The sequence below is a fragment of the Varanus komodoensis genome, unplaced genomic scaffold (assembly GCF_004798865.1).
Source record: "Varanus komodoensis strain SLA01 unplaced genomic scaffold, ASM479886v1 scaffold77, whole genome shotgun sequence".
Taxonomy (NCBI): domain Eukaryota; kingdom Metazoa; phylum Chordata; class Lepidosauria; order Squamata; family Varanidae; genus Varanus; species Varanus komodoensis.
In genome coordinates, this window is record NW_025336442.1 from 2539173 (window position 1) to 2556695 (window position 17523).

The following is a 17523-nucleotide window of genomic DNA, read 5'->3' on the forward strand; positions in this document are numbered from 1 at the left end:
GGGGGGGGGGGGGGCAAAGGGATGGAGGAGAGGAAAGAGTGTGAACTGCAGCAGCAGCAGGCTTTTCCTGGTTTCCATCCAGAACTCAAGATGGCAACTCTTTCCAAATGTGCCAATTTCACTAAGATTCATTAAGTTAATTCCTACCAAGCTTGTTAACATATTAGAAACCAGCTGGTCCAATCAGAGTAATATTCATCCCCAGCTCTTCTCTCCTCCCTTTATTTCCCCTTCTGAACCAGAGTGCTGACTAAGCACTAAGCCCTAAGGCAGATTCAGGAAGTGGATGGATGCAGATGAAGGCCAGTTCAGAAACAGGGCATTTCTGCACAAGGGAAAAGCAGCATGCCAGAGCTGCTGGATGTAACACCAGCAAGACACCCCCAGGGCTGGTTGAACCGAGGCAGAAGAGCTGACGGGGCCACACACGCTCGGGTTTCAGCGGCTGGGTCTCTCCAAAGAGGGCGCTGTCCTCCGCGGGTTAGCACAGCACCACGTTATGCAACACCGCACTGTGCTCTGGGCGTTCGGAATTCAGCCTGACTCCAGTTCTGGGGGCAGGCTTGGCACAGGTGCGCTCACAAAGCGCACCCAATGAACCCAAAGTCCTTTCCCTTTTATCCTCACAACAGCCCTGCGAGGTGGGTTAGGCTGCGCGCCAGTGACTGGGCCAAAGCCGCCCAGTGGGCTCCCCGGCCGAGTGGGGATCGGAGCCCGGATCTCCCCGCCCCGGTCCAGCATGCCTCCCACTACACACCGGCTCCCGTGACCTGGAAGGCCCTCGCGAAGTGCCGCATCACGGCAGGTACGGCCACTGCTCCTGCCGCTTCGGCCGCCGCGGAGGGGCGGCGGCAGAGGCAAGAGCATTCAGAGGAGCCTCCCGCGACACCAGCACCTGCGGAAGCCCCTACCTTGTAGGCCACACTGTTGGAGGAGTCCACGATGATGAACAGCGGCTTCCTTGTGAAAGGGTAGAGATCGCCAGGATGCAGGCTGAAAGGGAGGGCAGGCAGCCTTCAGAGGGTGTCCCGAGCAGGGAAAGGCGGCCTGCTGCTCGGCACCCCCTCCCAATCGACCACTGCCCTCTCCTCAGGGGCGAGGCCACATCGGAAAGCACCAGGCACTGGGAGGATGGAAGGCGTGGCGCTTTTGAACTGCGGCGCCTCCTGTCTGGATCACGCACGCTGCCCCCAGAAACGCTAGGCAGACCGTCCAGCTGGCTGCCTTAAGGGCGCCTTCCAACCTAGCATAACCCAGGAACCTCTTCCCCACCCCTTCTGATTTATTGTGAAGCTCCGAACTGGTGCCTGGGAGCTGCTGCTCCCTCCCTCCCTCGCCCCCTCCCTCCAAATCCCTTTTCCTTTTGTGTTGCGTTGTCCATTAAAAATAACGGATTCAAAAGTATGATATGAAATAAGCTAAAAATCAGGAGGGGGCAGGAAGGCTGGTGGGTGCCAAAAGGAGGAGAAAGGGGCACAGCAGTCTCCCTGGCTGCCGCACGGGAACGCCCGGAGGCAGCGGAACGGGCTACTCACCAGTGCATCTCCTTGTAGGACTGGTTCCTCTTGTGGATGCTGTCCCCATTTATAATGTCCCGGTTGCTGTTTGTCAGGACACCCCCGAAATCATAGGGACCTGCAGAAGGCAAAACAGGAGAGAGGGTGAATAGCAGCTACCTGGCGAGGATGGAAAGGAAACAAACACGGAGTGCGAGGCAGCCACCCCAATCGGGGAGACAGGCAGAATTTGCAAGCGTCTGCAGAGTATGAGCTGAATGACTGGAGCAGAGCCAGGTGCCCGCTCCCCTTCTGCACTGCTTTCCGCCCAGGGAAGCCAAAGCCCTCGACAAATTCATGGAACAGGGATGCAGAATCTCCTTCCACAGGAGGGCCGAATTCCATCCTGGAGATGATGCCGGGGGTTGCATTCCAGGGCTGGGCGGGTCCAAAGGCAAGAGGCAGGGCCTGTTTTAGCAAGAGTGGCCAGATGGCATGGTGGGAAGGAGCGGAGGACCATGGAGGGCACCCAGAAACCTGAAGCCAGCACTGCTGGAACTCAGCACCAAGCCAAGAACCAGCACTGAGGATAAAAGTTGCACGCTCAGTTAAGTAAGAGCTGAGCCACGACAGGTATCTCACACCGAGTTAGCTCATGCTCAAATGGGAGAAGCCGCTGATGGCTCTTCCCCACTGGACTGCAACCCTAGGAAATTCATTCCTGTCTTTCGGATGGAGAAATAATGGCACCAAAGCTGGGGAACCACCCAATGGTGGTGGAGGGAAAGGGAGAAGGGCCACCTGGGAAATCTCACAGGGCCGGATTTGGCCCTCCAGGTGTGATATTCTACACCTCTGCTATGTCATTGATTGTGCCTTGATTGAAATTTGGAAGCGCTCCAACAGACTGGATAGAAATGGCCGCCTGAGCTGGACTTGGATGGCTGGGCCAGGCCCTGAAAAGCCGTTTTGTCCATGACATTAGAAGCCTCTGTAAGTGAAACCGTGTTTATTTCACACCAGAAGGATCAACACACCAAGATCTGACACCCATGCCACTGCGGAATCAGTCCATTCGAGAGCCAGAATGCACCACGGGGAGGAGCCATCTAGAGCCTTTGCAGAATTGCCACCCACCTCCACCTCCACCTCCACCGAACTGTCACAGAGGGAAGAGAGCCCGGAGTGTGCTTTGGAAAGCTCCGAAAAAGCGGTGTGGGAAAGATGTATTTGTTGATCTCAATTACAGGACTGACTAATGGCTTTCTTCTGGGATTCATTCCTTTCCCACAATGCCATTTTCCAACTGGATGTGCACTTATCTGCATGACCCTGCCAACGTTCCATCGAGTCTTGTTGCTGAGCTCGTCTTCCATGTTGGATCTAGCAGGGGCTCGATGGCACTTACTCCCAAGACTGAAACGCAAGGATTAACACTTGCCATCGACTGAGGGTGGACTTAAGAAGCTGGTTGTTTCCTAAATATGCCAATGCGTCACTTTAGCCATTTTTCACAGCCACAAACGTGGTCTTTGAATTGACCCTAGAGATAAAGTTTATGTGCCCAAATGTGGGTAAGAGCTCAGCCGCAGCAGGCACCCAAGTGAACGCCTAGCAACAGCCTCTGGGGACGTGAGACACAAAATCACATGGGGAATGATCAACAGGTAGCCAACACCTGTGGTCTCACAGTGGCATCATCCAGCAAGCCACCGGAAACGTGCAAGTGATCTCCAAAGGGGCAGGCAGCTCCAGGCTTGCCTTGCCCCTCCCTGCCAAAAGGAACACACAGCCCCAACACAGCACTCCCTGGGAGCGCAGGCTCTGCCCCGCTTTGTTGGCGGGGGAACAAGAGCCTATGGGATGCTGCACCCCCGGTCTCTGGAAAGAGCAAGGCAGAAGCCAAGCTGGCCTCGTAGATCGGCTGAAAAGGAATGGCTGCAGTGGCTTGTTTCCCACCCGCTGCCAGAAAGAACTTCCGTAAGAGCCAAGAGCTTGGTGTCTGAGTTTTGCCTTTCTCTCCTCCCTCTGAATCACATTTCCTTTCGTGCTGCATCCTTCAGCTGCAAGCCTGCGGTCAGGGACAGTCGAGTGATTCATCTCTGCAAGCTGCCCTGGGAGGGGCGGCCTGCGCTCAGGGTGACCGCTCCCTCAGTGGGCCAGAGTGGCATGCCGCAAAGGGGCAGGCCTGTTTGCCCGTTGAATTTCCATCCCAGTTTTCCACCCCACTGAAGCCAAGAGAGCAGAGCAGGCTGAGGGACACGCTCCTGCAACTGGCGGGTGCCAAAAGAGCTGTCTGTGGGCGCCCTGGAGACCCTGGCCTTGGGTTCACACCCCACCTGGAACTGGCAAAGGAGTGAGAACTCTAGAAGACTCTCCCAAGGACAGAGGCGGGCACTTGAGAAGGGCTCATGCAGCACCCCCAGGCAGAACACACAAGCGACTGAAAGAGCAACAACAAACCTGGTACCGAGCGCACTTTGCAGCTGCCGCCAAAGCTGCTGTGTTCTTTAAAAAACCCTGTAAACCTTTCGTTTTCGGTTACAGGTTTTTTAAGCCACCCACCAGGCCCCAGCATAAATCCCTGGCAAGGACTATGAATCATGCAAGGAAGATGAAACAGGCATGCATTTGATAAAGGAATGCAAGTCTTAAGTGGATGTGATATTAACTTGGAGGGAGTTACTTTGCTGAATGCAAATGTGCTACTGTGAGAACCAATTAATTTCTGTTTCGGGGGTGGGATCCAGTCATTCAATATCAGCCAATTTTAATGGATTTTCATGAGGGAAGGAGAGGGAAGGAAAGGGCTGTTTGAAGACACACAGCAACCGCATCCCAGTACTTTTTGCCAGGTTGGTTACACATGGGGGGAGGGGGGTGGGGAGGGGAGGGGGGGGAGTCACCAAAGTCATGACAAGGGCTTGAATTGTCATGATCGCTAAACAGGAAAGCATCACCACCACCTCTGTTTCCAAGCACAGCCCTCTCTGGCCATGCTAGTCTTGGCATGGGATCTTTGGGGTCAAGCTGTATAGAAAAACAAACAGACAAGACTGGGGAGGCCAGGAGAATTCCAGAAGCATTCAGAATTTCTGACACCTAAGGCACAGTTCAGACACTAACCAGATTCATGATCACCTCTGCTATTACTTGAGCAGGCCTGAGGGTTTTGGCTTTGGCCAGCAAGCTAATTAGGATCGGGGCACTAATTAGGGCATAATGCTGTGTGTCCTGCATAAGGCCTTGGAACACACAAGCCCAGACCGTTTCCCCCAACATGTTTCTTCTCTATTTTGCATGGAACGTGATGACTTCATGGGTCGTCTGTGGTTAAATCATGGCCTGTTGGTGCAGCTAGGTCTGGACGACACTGTTAGCGACGTCCTGCAGTGACCCAAGGTTCACTGACAAGCTCCGTTCGACCCGCCCTTGCTCCTTGAGCATCGGCTGGTGTGTCACCTGATCTGAGTCAATGTGGATGGCAGACCTGTCATTACATGCTACCTTCAGAGGGCAGTTACCTTGAATGGTGGGATATAAAGAAGTATAAGAAATAAATCTGGCCACAGTCCTATGCATGTTTAGCAGGAAAAGGTCCTACCTTTTCCCAGCCGGGCATGTCCCAGCTTTAAGCCATTTAGGATTGTGCCTGAAACAGCTTCAACCTGCCCATAACTAAGCCCGAGGAAAGGCATTCAGCCCTCCAAAATGGAAGAACCCACCCCCCCCCCCGCCTGCCTGGAAGTCAAGGAGCATTTAGCAACCACTGACTGGGGCGAAGGTGGGAGGGCTGCATGGCCATCTGGGGAGCCTGGGCAGCAGAGCCCCCGGCCCAGCACTGTCGCACCCCGGCGGGACGTGTCTGAACCAGGCCTAATGCCTCCGATGCCCGGAAGTCTTCTGGTGTGGCCCAAGACGGACTCGAGAAGCAAGCCCAGAGGCGCATGGGGCACTCCACTGCCATGCCCGCCAAAAGGGGCCGACCCACTGCGGGAAGCAGTGGGGGGAGCAGCTTATCCTTTGAAGGAACACTTCCAGAGGCCCCTCCTGCCAGAAAGAGAATTCAAGCCCTGCTCATGACAGGGGCATTCCTTTATTTGTACCTTCACTATCCGAACGACCTGAAGGGAACACGCCAGTGGCCGACAGGTAGATCAGAAGGACGCTATTTGCCGGTAGCTCCTGAAATGTTGACAGGGGGAGAAAAAAGGGGGTAAAGGAGGGTGGAGGGCAGGGGTTATTTACCTGTGCATCAGTTAAGTGTACATACTACCCAGCTGGCAAAAGCCTTCAGGGTGGTTTACAAGCATAAACCCCCCAAGACACAGCGATTTCAAAATGGCCAAAGAAAAGGTAATGTTAAACAGGTATTTAAAATATTAAGCTGACAGCAGAATCAGTCAGAACAACAGATCAAAGATTACACCTCTGTGGGGAGAGAAAGCTGGCATCTAGCTGTAGACAGTGAGGGCACCAGGCAGATCTCCCTGGGAAAGGCATTCTGCAGACCGGGGACCACTGCAGGGAGGGCCCGTGACCTCCTGGCGACACTCTCGTGGGCAGCAGCTGCAGAAGAACCTCTGAAGAGGGACACAGCGACTGGGCCCAGCCTTACGGAAGCAGGCACTCCTTCCAGTCCAGGGGTTTATGTGTGACTGCATGGAGTGGCAGACTGATTTTCGTCTTGCGTATTTGCATCAAGAATAACATGTGGGGGGCACAACTGTCTGTGGCTTGCAGTCCTGATGCCCACCTGCCACCTGCCATACGAGCAGCAGAACATCTTTGGAGACCTGCTGCTGGGGACCATGGATGTGCTGCTTTCTCACAGGCAGCTGGGTGGCTGCTGTGGAACCTGGAGTCCAAAGCCAACCTCTTTGGCTTAGAATTTTGAGAGTGCCACAGGCACGGTCACAAAATGGCTGGCACTCATTGCTTCACCCACGGCTGCCACAATGTGCGTAGGTGGTTAAAACCCCCCAAAAGCAAACCTGCTGAAACGGAAGCAAAAACAAGCATGGGGCTGGCGGGTGGCAGTTGGCTTTGCAGCAAGCTAGTGTCTCAATCAAAAGTAAGAATGGAAAACCTGAGGAAATGAAATGAACGTCAGGAAGGGGGCGGTGCCTGGCATGCGACCAGAAAGACCACTGGCCTCCACAGCTAGCGGTGCTCACGGGCCACAGGTGAATTCCAGGCGCGGCTGCTTCTCTTCTGACCCTCCTTGGGGGGCGGGGCCAGGGAGCTGAAGGGTGTGCTATTCTCGTCCCCCTCATCCTAGATTGGCCTTTACTATACAGACATGGCCGCATCTGTAGCACAAGCAGTATTTTGATTTGTTCACGGCCCTAGCGCTCATTTGTAAGGACTTTTTCCCACCTGAGGCAAAGAACAGGACCGTCTGTGCACAGAAGCTAAGCAGAGCAGCAACGAGTCCTTTTCCAGCACAACGAGAAGGCAATGTCCCGCACTGAACGGGAGGACGGCAGTCCAGTCCAGGGGACGCAGAGCTCTCCCCTCCAACCCTCCACTGCCTCCTCCAAGCCATGCTGATTGTTGACATTCCCGGACTGTCAGAGCAGTACGACAGGGGAGCCAAGCGCCTGGGGAGGGGTGGGCTCTCCCCCACTGGAGGCACCCAAGAAGCAACTGGACAGCCGTCTGAGAGGGAGGGTGTGACTTGGTGTCCTGCACTGAGCAGGGGGTTGGATCCGAGGGCCTTCCGGCCCCTTCCAACTCTGCTATTCCGTGGTTCTGTGCCTCAAGGCAGGGCCGGCCCTGCTCACTTGCAGCTGAACTTGGCAGACGTGCAGTGGGAGGTTCTGCCCCGCTAAGAGGCATCCCCCAAACCCTCGCGTGGAAGCTTTGCACACACCTTAAAGGATGCAGCCAGGAAGGTGTACAGCTGGCTGAAGGTTGGCTTGTACAGCAAATACTTATGGGGATTTTCCCTCCTTGCCGGCTTTTCAGTCGTCTCCTGCATGAGATAAAAACAGGTTCCTAAACCAACTCTTGCAGTTTGCACTGAAAAAGGGAGAGACCAAATTATTCATCAGAGCATGGCTTTCTCGAGCATTACACATCAGCCCAGGTGGAACTTGGAAGGAGGGAAAAACTATTGGCTTCACATTTCCCCAGCACAAGAAGTGTCAATTGCTAAGCTGATGAGTGAAAATATGGAGCAAGAAACTTGCCTGCAACCCGGGCTTGTTCATTTGAGATGCTAAATTCATTGGCTCCCTCTCCAGCGCCTGCAGCATCCGGAACATATCGATTGTCAGCTCACTGAATTTCACCTGGGAGAGAAGCCATGGCAATCTTAGTGAGGTGTCTCCAATTCTGGGGTCAAGGGTCACATCTGGAATTTTCAGACAGTGCTGTGAGCGCTCGTGCAAACTGCTGCCACGTTAAAAAGGGATAACTCTGCAGGAGTATCGACCTTCCATTAGCCTGAGGGTCAAATTCCTTTCCAGGGAAGCTCTGGAGGTTGCACTGCAGTGATGGCTGGGTTTGGGACACGCTGCTCCCCTCAAAGAGGTGCAAAGCTGAGAATAGTGCCATTGTAACACAAGGCCCTTACTGCCAAAACCTCAGCCTTGGGAGAGGCATTTCAACCTTTCAGAAGTGGGGCGGGGGAGCTGGGAAACCTCCAAATGCCTGCAAGGGGTCGCAGAAAAGTGGGTGGGGAGAGAAGAGCGGTGGCCACCTGCAAGGAAACGGGATACTGGACTGGGGATGGGCTCTGGAGCCTCCAGCAATTCCCCTGCACCCGTACCAAAAACCTGCTGATCCTCGGTGACACTGGACACAAGGGTTCTCCGGGGGACCCCACCTGATTGTTGCAGTTGCCGATAATCAGGGCGTCGGCAAGAGTCAGCTGCCCCACGATCATGCCCTGCTCCAGCAGGGGGGCGCCCATGTCGGAGAGGCGGTTGGAGAGGATCACGACGGTGTTGTCATCGTTCAGGATCATCACGGGGTCTGCCTACAAAGACAGCCAATCCGGAGAGTGAGCCTCGTGTCTCTACTGTGAGAGACCCTGATGAGAATGGCTCAGCCCAGGTCAAACCTATGGCTAGCTCGAAAGCAGATATTCAGCCAAAGACTGGGCTGGTGCCTGTGCATCTTCCAGGCCCCCTTTCTGTAAATCCAGCTGATGCACTAAGCTGGGTAAGTGGAGCAGAGGAATGCCAAAGGCACCATCAAAGCAACCACCAGCTTTATTCGGGATTCTGCCCCCCAATTAACCTCACTGACATGCCATTTGCTTTCAGAAGCTTCGCTGCAGCAGGAGGATCAGCTGCATGAGCCAAATGGCAAGGGAATTTTCCTTTCACCACAAGCCAGTTTCCTGAGACTGCAGACTCTCCTCCACCGGACAGGGAACCAAAGGCTGCTGGGAGGTTGCCTCCCAGGATAAAAACCAGGCTAAGTGGGAAGACCAGCCTATCCCCATTTAGCATTTAGAGTGGGAGCAGCTGCAGGGGGCTTGTTTTGCCCTTCATGGTCAGAAGGAACACCCATGAAAACTGTGAAACTAAGAACTGATACTGGAGGTTTGCTTCTTTTTCCCCTCCTCCCTCCCAACCCCCTTTCCTTTTATGTCATGTCCTTCAGATCATAAGCCTGAAGCCTCATTATTCAGCCTCATAAGCCACCCACAAATCATCCAGCCAGGGGAACTGGTGTGCTCTGCAGAGAGTTCCCCATAAAAACAGCTCAAAGGAACTGAAGACAACGGTAGCTCTTTTGGTTGGGCGGGTTGGGATTATCCCAGACTGTACCCTGACCAGTGCAGGGCACTTGTCAAAGGAAAATAAACTGTCGTGGGCTCTCATCTGTACCTCGATGAAGGCTGCCACCTCTTGGAGGACCAGGTTCCATTCCACCTGGTCCTCCGTGTTGAAGCGGTGTGTGTAATCTTCAATCTCTTCTGACAATTCCTGCAGTGAGCAACAGCAAAGAAAATCAGTCCAGCTTTGAGCACGTAAAAGAACTTTGCACAGCGTTTGGACTACTAAAGGAATGTATCACTTCCCCAAAAACAGAAAGCAGTCCTGACGCAACTTACAGATGCAATACTGTCCAGGAGTAATTAGTAACACAACAGTACGCAATACTACACATCCATGATTAATAGGAAGGAGAAGAGATTCAGTGAGTGCCATTTTTTGGCAGAAAAGCAGGCCCTGCATCAACTCAATCAATCAAATAAGCCAGCAGCAACACAAGAATAGAAATAAAACCAAATAACTGATAGGAAGCTGGTGTACCTTCACAAGGTCCTTGACGACATCCATTTTGTTGAGCAAAAGGCAAACAACGATGAACCGTGCATAATAGCGGAGTTTCTTAACTACCAGTTCAGGCCTGGGAAAGGGAAAGCGAGCAGGAGAAGATGGAGAACTATTCAGCAGGGGGAAGAGAAAGAAGACCTGTTGAGGAGGAAATCATGGCTCCTGCACTACTGTGCCGTGATTTGAACCACAGGAAAAGTCTAACCCCCCATGTCTGTTCAGTCCCTGGCGCTTGGGAGGGCCAGTCACTTGAGAAGTCCACAGGCCTTTCTGTTACCCGCCTGCACAGCTGTCCAGCCAACAAGAGAGGCATGCTGTGCATGCCAAGAGTCCCGGGTTCAATCCCTCACTGCCCCTGTTTAAAAAGATCAAACCGCAGGGGCACAGAGGGAACTGCTGTGTCCAGAGTCAGGCCTAGGGCCCTCCTAGCCCAGCCATGTCATCACCGGCTGGCAGCAAAGGCTCTCCAGGGTTCCAGGCAGGGATGTTTCCCGCCCACCCTGGAGATGCTGCCAGGGATCCAACCTGGCCCCCTCTGCATCCAATCAAGGGCTGCACTGCTGAGCCAATGGCCTGCAGAACAAGCCAGTGGTGGAAAATCTCTCCCTGTCCAGGCACCCAGGGACTCCATGGCAGTCAGAATCCGTGGCACCAGGCTATGTGGACAGGAAGTCTGACCCAGGTAAAGTGGGTTCTTGTGCTCCTACTTCCTGCGGGCAACTCTAAATTGACAGGCAGGAGGATAAAAGGAACCTGGTGAACAACCTAAGAGGGAGTTGGTATTACTTGGAGTCTTCCTCTTTGCTGAAGCTCTCTAAAACAATGGAGCAGGATTTCCTGCTGCGGGGTGTGCAATGCCGACGTAGCCGAGGGCTGCTACCCACCACCGACAGATTCTCGAGGTTTAAGACGCAGCACTCGCTGGCTTTCAAGAAATTGCAGAGCTTGCAAGAGGGAGGCATGGCCTGACCTGTCTTCTTTGTTGACTTGGGAGTAGTAGGACCTCTGACGGATAGCTGAGTAGAAGGAGAAGGCTTCGTTCAGGTAACTGGTTTCAGATGTGCGAAGACTGCGAAAGGAAGAGGCGGGCTCAGGACTCTGCTGCACTGGCACATGCCGCTCGTCTCCGCCCAGGTCAAGGCGAGGGGCTCCCCATCCCACCACAGGGCACCTGACACTGCACTGAGCTGTTCTGCCACGGAGCAACAGGCCTGTCTCTCCAGCAGTGGCGCCCATCTGTGGAGCGCTCACCTTAGAGAGACTGACCTGGCGCTTGAGCTGGGGCCTTCTTGGAGCTTTTTGCTCTCCCAGGCATTGTAAGAACTAGTTTTAGCATTTTCATATATTTCCACTGTTTTAATTTTCTGCTGTTTTTATATACTGCGCTGTTTGTACCTCATTCTGGCAAGTTTCATGTTGGTTTTACCATGGGCCACTTTTGTCATTATTTACCTTTGGCATTCTGTGGTTTCAAATTCATTGTAAATCACCCAAGAAACACCAGTTATTGGGCTATCTCAAAGTGGAGGAGCAACAGCAGCCATGTTTGTTGAGGCCTGCCTAGGCCAGCAAGCCAGCATCAAGGCACAGCGGGGCACCGGTTCAAGGCCCACACCTGGCTGGTGCCCCCTGGACTGGCTCCTCCTCTTTCCGGCTTCAGCCTCCTTGCCTGGGCCGGCTGTGGCGAGGCTGAGAAGGAAGATCGGCAGATGCCACGGCTGCAACCACGCAGTGGGAGAGAAGCAAGAGCCACAGGACGGCCCCCGCAGGGGTCATGCCCAACATTGCTGGCACTGTGGCCCAGTTTCCTGGTCTCACAGGAGCCTACCTGATGCCTCTGGGAAACCCACAGGCAGGACGTGCGGGCAACACCACCCTCCCACCTGTGTGCTCCAGCATAACACCTCTGAATATCAAATACTGAACTGCAGTGGCAATGTGAGCAGGAACCCCAGTTTGTAACTCACGAGCTGAGGGTCAAGGCTGGGGAAAAGCCACTTACTAATAGTGGTAGTAAAGCTGCCCGATCTTGGAAGCGATCTCGCCGATTTGCCAACGCTTCAGCCCATACCGATTGTCAAGAACTTGCCTTCCGGTTTTGCCCCACCAAGAAAGAAAAAGGAGAGAGCGGGTCACATCCTGTACTTTCCACAGAGGATGCTATACCAGGCCCAGTTTTTTCCTTAATGTCTGGGATTCAACCATGGCAGTCTCTATTTCTCACTAGTGGAGCCCCAGCTGGGATGAGGCTAAGGGACACAAAGTCTCAGGAAGCAAGAACACCCAACTGGGCTGACCCACCCCATGGAGCATCCTTTAACTTCGCAGGATGCGAAGACTTTCCTTTAAAGTGAAGGACCACAAGGGTGGTGGCCGGTTTGCAGGGGAAGCCGTATGAGGCAAGACTGAGGGAACTGGGTCTCTTCAGCCTGGAGAAGAGGAGACTCAGAGGGGATCTGTTGGCGACATGCAGGTATGTGAGGGGATGTCACACGGAGGTGGGGAGAGACCTGTTCTCCCCTGCAGAGGAAGGCAGAACGCGCTCCAACGGAGCAAAGCTCAGGGAGCCAAGGCTCAGTTTGGATGCCAGGAAGCACTTCCTGACAGTCAGGATCCTGAGGGTGTGGAATGGGCTTCCACGAGAGGTCGTTGAGGCCCCACTGGTGAGGGGTTCAAGGATAGGCTGGACAGGCACATGGTGGGCATGTCGTGAGCGGAGCCGGCTGGAGCCGGGGGTCAGACTAGATGGCCCGGTAGGCTTTGTTTCTATGTTAATCCATCCTGAACCGCCCACCATCGGCTTCATGGGAGGTCCCTGCTGGGTTCTAGTGCGACCAAGTGGGGACTGCCTGTTCTTCCTCATCAGCCATCATTCTGCACCCAAGGAAGGATTCCTTGAGCAGGATGAATGGACCGTGCTCACTGCAGAGCCTTTCAGCCATGGCCCAAAACTCACTTTGGAGACACTCTTGAGGGCTGCATTCCAGTGGCTTGGAAAGCTGCCAAGCTTTAGCTCAACGCTCCTCCTGGCAGTTACTAAGCCTTGGGAAAGGCGATCTCCTTTCAGAAGGGAGCTCTAATGGCACACAACCAGGAAAGCCATCCAGTGGTTGGTCATCAGGAGCACGGGGCACGGACACCTGCAGCACCCTGGCTGCCCCGAGGCTCTTCTCCTCCTCGGTCCCAGCAACCCTGCGCTGGTCTGAGGGTGGCCGAAGAGGGCAAGCCACCGCCACCCCTTCCCCAGCCGCCCAGCACTGGTGAGCAAGGATCTGCTCCGTGCACCCCAGGAAGAGACCGCCCACTGTCGCAAGGTGGAGCTGCTTGCCCACGCGGGCTTGCCTCGTACCGGTGCTGCTGCTGAAACTTCCAGAGCTTGGTGTAGACGTCAAACGTCCTCCCAAAATATGACTGCCACTGCTTCTGGCCATACTGAGGCAAGTCTCTGCAAGGAATCAGAATGGAAGGAAGCAAGTATTACAAGCCACAGCAGTAAAAGGAGGGGCCCGCTGCATCAGGCACGGAGAGCCCGGGTGCAAGCCGGTGATCTCAGCAGGTGGGCGCCTGGGTTATGATGGCAGCGCTTTCTCCCGTAGCGGTCTGGTGCCACTGTGGCCTTGGCTTGGTGGCTCCTGGCAGTTCTGCAGGGCTCCACCCATGGCAAGAAGGGTCCACTAGGAGAAGAGCCTTCCATGTGCTGGCCCTTTCCCTTGAGGTCCTTGCTTCTGGAGGCCAGGCGGCCCCAACACGCTCTTGGATTTGGCGCCTCCTGAAAACCTTTATGTCAAGAAGCCCTCCTGAACTCACCAGTCATGGTCTTATTGACTGGGTTCTCCACTTAATTGCTCTAGCTTCCACTGTTTACTGCTCTGAAACTTTCATCCCGGAATACAGAGCGGCACATATGGCATGCAGAGAAATAAACTGAGCTGAGTGCCTTGCTATGCATCATGCACTTCTCACGCAGGTAGCCTTCCGAGAGGGTGGGTGTGGGCGTCTTCTACCTTAGAAAACTATCCTGAGGAGCCATAGGATAGGTCAAAGTCCAGGTCTTGCCCTTGGGGGAAACGGTCTGTGGTCGGAGCAGGGACTGTTTGACTTCAAAGGTGCCCTGCTCCACACTCACAGCTGAGGCCTTGTAGCTGCTTTTCCCCCAGGTGGGTTGCCTCTCTGAAGACAGCGGCTCATCTTCGGATGTGGCAAAGAGAGCAATAAGGTGCTGAAGAAGCACAGTGGGGACTCAGCCTCGTTGCCGTGCGAGGAGGGAAAAACATTCGGACAACTGAAGTGGCCCCCTGAAGTTCTTCGGAGACCACGGGGCACACAGAGGCCTCCACGGCCACCACCCTCCTCTTGCCTGCAAGCCTCTACGTTTGGAAGGTTACAGGCAGCAACATGGGATAGGAAGAAGGAAAGACACCGAACAATCAGCCGGTGATACATATATTGGCAAAGGTTCCCGACTGCTGATAACTGAACACCAGCCCCCTCGCAGCCGCTGTGTGTCTCTCTCAGAAAGCAGTCCCCTCCCCATTTCTCCCTGTTTTTAAGAAGTGGCACATTCTGATCCATTCTGGGATGCAATAGGAGGTGTAAAGGTCACTCATGGGGCTGGAAGTCTCCCGAAACAAAACCTGCTTCATTTTAGATGTGTGAGACTTTTCAATAGATCAACAAGGCCTCCCGATCCACAAATGGAGAACAAAAGGGAGTGAAAGCCTCTCCTGCCGCCTCCTCCTCTCTCACCACAAGTGTCACAACCCGCTGTGCCTATGTGCTTGCCTTTCAAGGTCACCCCAGTCTTATGACTCAAGGGCTGCAAGCCGGCGATTGGTTCTACCTCCTGAGCCACCATTTTGCACTGGCGCCTGGATCACAGATCTGAGGGTCCCAGGAAAAAGATTCCACAAACTGAAATTCTGCCCACGCTTGGCCTAAGGGCACCCCTGCAAAGCCACTTCTCTTCTAAAATAACACACAACATGCTGCATACCTCCCAAGTACACAGCTTCTATACCAGGGTGGGGCCCATCATTCAGCCAGAGGGGCAAATTCCATTTTGGAGAAGTTCTTGGGCCCACATTCTCCTGGTCAGCAGGACTAAAAGCAAGAGGAGCAGAGCTGGCTGCCCACACTGCAGCTTGTTCTGCTGGTAACTAGGCATTAAAAGGCATTTCATCCTTTTAGACTAAGAGCTGCACAAAAGCCAGGAAACAAGCAAATGACTGGTGGCTGCCAAAAAGGGGTTGGTCTGGGAGCCAATTCAGCCCCCCGACCTGTCACTGGCCACGGCTCTTTTGCTCTGCTTGTTCACCAACGAGTCCCCCTTCTGATCTCAGGCAATGCCTGTTACAAGGTTCTCCATGAGTGGTGGGAAAGGGTCTGTCCCCACACTGCTGCACTCGCCCCATTAAATTTCAGGGTGGGGGGGCTGCGGTTAGTCCGGCTGGACAGTGCTGGGCTGCACAGGACCAGGCTGCCTGGTTCAGCACCAGACAGCACCGTGCATTACGCCAGAGTAGGACACAGAATAGCCAAGTTGCAACAACACAGGACCAGGCTGGCCATCAGGAGAAGCTTCCTCACTGCCAGAGCAATGCGACAGTGGGACCGGCTGCCTGGAGGGGGGGGGGGCTCTCCCACACTGGGGACATTCAGAAAGAAACTGGGCAGCCCTCTGAGTGGGATGGTGTGAATTGGTGTCCCGCAACCCAGTGGCCTTCCTGGTCCCTTCCAGCGCTGCTGTTCTATGATTCTACAACTCTATGCATGCTGATTGAAGTGAAAATGACATGCAGGACAGCGTAGGGAGGAGGAGATTTTGGAGAGGGGACACGACTCGTGGGTGGCAGAGGGAGCTGACACACATTGCAAGCAGGTGCTGGGATCCGATGGCAAGAAAAAACACACAACTTCCCATAAAGAAAAGAGCGGAAGAGAGTAGGAGCACCAATGGGAAAGCAGCGTGCTCACCCACGCAGCTAACTTTTTACAAAGTATTCCTATAATAAATGGGTGAAGGGGTGAGGAAAAACAACACCTAACAAGGACAAGAAGTGGGTCATTCCAAGAGGTTCGACTGGACTCATCATAAAATGCTTCTACCTCTTCAACAATCAGGTGCTGACTTCTGTGCAAAACAGTCACTAAAGGCTGTGCTGACGCGAGGCACCTGAACCCACAGTCAGGCCATCTGTGCCAGCTCCTCTTTCACTTTTCTCTCATATTCAGAACAAACTGGAGCACGGAAGAGGGAGAGAGGCCCTCAGCAAGGGCTCTTCAAGGTCAGGCAAAGTCAGGGCGTGAACTGGGGCCACTGGCCACCTGTCTTTTTAGCTTGGGCTGTGCTGAAAGGTGGTGCCAGCGCTCTGCCCGCCCACTCGCCCATCCTCTCCGGACACCTTCCGTGGGCCGAGACCATGCACGGGCCCCTCCTTCTCAGAACACAAGAGCCACGATCGCCTGGACCCCCTGTGGCGAGGAAGAGCTTGTGGGCACCGCGAGGCTGGCCAGGCCAAGCGGCTCAGCAATGAGCGGAGCAGCTTTGCTTGTTTACACTCATTTTGCGACATTGGCAAATCACTTCCCTCGAGGAAAGGCCCAGGCCGGGCATGCACAGCAAAGGAAATTCTCCCATGGAGGGCCAGGCTACGTGGCAGGGAACATCTGCTGGAAAGAGCACTTTCCAGGAGGCAATGAACATCCAGAAGGGTTGGGCTTCGAGCTAACTTGCAGTGGTTGGGAGTTCCAAAGACACGAGAGGCCCTGTTCCAAGCCATGAGGGACCAGAGCTCCAAAACCTTGGGCACACCAGGAGGCCACCTCCTGATGCAGGTGGCAACCCAGCAGGATAGTGAGGCATCGCAAGGAAACTGGCCCAGTTTGCAATGACCAACCTTCAATTCTCCAACCACCGGCCACAAACAGCCAGCATCCACAAAGGGGAAAGAGGCTGTCTTTTAAAATCATGGGCAAGGCTGGCTGGCTGGCGTTGCAGGAAGGGCACTGTGGAAAAGATACAGGCGGCATGTCATCTGTGCTCTTGAAAATGTAATACCAGCTCCAACAGACTTGAAAGGTTTCCCAGCCCTCGCTAGGATGTTCTTAAATGCTACATGACGAGAGAAAGGCTGTCTTGAATGACTCAAAAAAGCACCTGGACAGGAGACACAGTGTGTAAGCGCTGGGTCAACTCTCCCTTCCTTATCCATCCATCCATTCATTCATTCACTGATACCCACCAGGCTGCCCCCCCCCCCCGGGCTTCTGATTGTACCAAGACTTGCTTTTAACCAGCCAGTCATCTGGCCTGCTCAGCACCCTCACTTGGGCTCAGAAGGGGGGCTTTGTGCTTTGGAGCTCAGAGGCCACCCCTCCACCGTGCCCTTAGGTTCTTGGGCAGGTTTTTTTTCTTTGAGTCCCACCAGCTTGCCTTCTGGGAAATGAGCATTTTGTGACGGGCCCTGCCCACCCTGGCAGCCAGTTGGTGAGTTGGGCCGCGAGAGCCCCTTGAAATCTCAGCTATGCTCAATGGCCTGCAGCAAGCAGCTTGGTCTGCAGCCGAGGGTGGTGCTTGCCTTCTTTACTGTACAAGTTTCAGTACTGCTTTTATCTCCCAGGGGTTTTCTTCCTCCTTGCAAGGAAACTTAGATGACCTGCTGGTCGTCCTCCTTTTATCCCTCTCTCTTGCTCAGGGCAGGGCAAGGTGAAGGAAAATGGGCTCCTTTGCT

At 54.2% G+C, this 17523-nt stretch overlaps 1 protein-coding gene across 4 annotated transcripts in view; it reads right to left on the bottom strand.

The window, feature by feature from the left end:
• SCAI (suppressor of cancer cell invasion) overlaps window positions 1-17523 on the bottom strand; it is a 71736-nt gene that overhangs the window by 14643 nt on the left and 39570 nt on the right. For 3 of the 4 annotated variants that reach the window (XM_044453076.1, XM_044453078.1, XM_044453081.1), the window contains 11 exons: window positions 13143-13238; window positions 11796-11882; window positions 10764-10862; window positions 9770-9902; window positions 9341-9439; window positions 8329-8481; window positions 7691-7792; window positions 7372-7473; window positions 5603-5681; window positions 1536-1635; window positions 912-993 (listed from right to left, as the gene is read on the bottom strand). In XM_044453076.1, the coding sequence (XP_044309011.1) occupies window positions 912-993; window positions 1536-1635; window positions 5603-5681; window positions 7372-7473; window positions 7691-7792; window positions 8329-8481; window positions 9341-9439; window positions 9770-9902; window positions 10764-10862; window positions 11796-11882; window positions 13143-13238 (1132 nt within the window). The remainder of the gene's footprint in view (window positions 1-911; window positions 994-1535; window positions 1636-5602; window positions 5682-7371; window positions 7474-7690; window positions 7793-8328; window positions 8482-9340; window positions 9440-9769; window positions 9903-10763; window positions 10863-11795; window positions 11883-13142; window positions 13239-17523) is intronic. The other variant, XM_044453077.1, reaches the window with a different exon arrangement.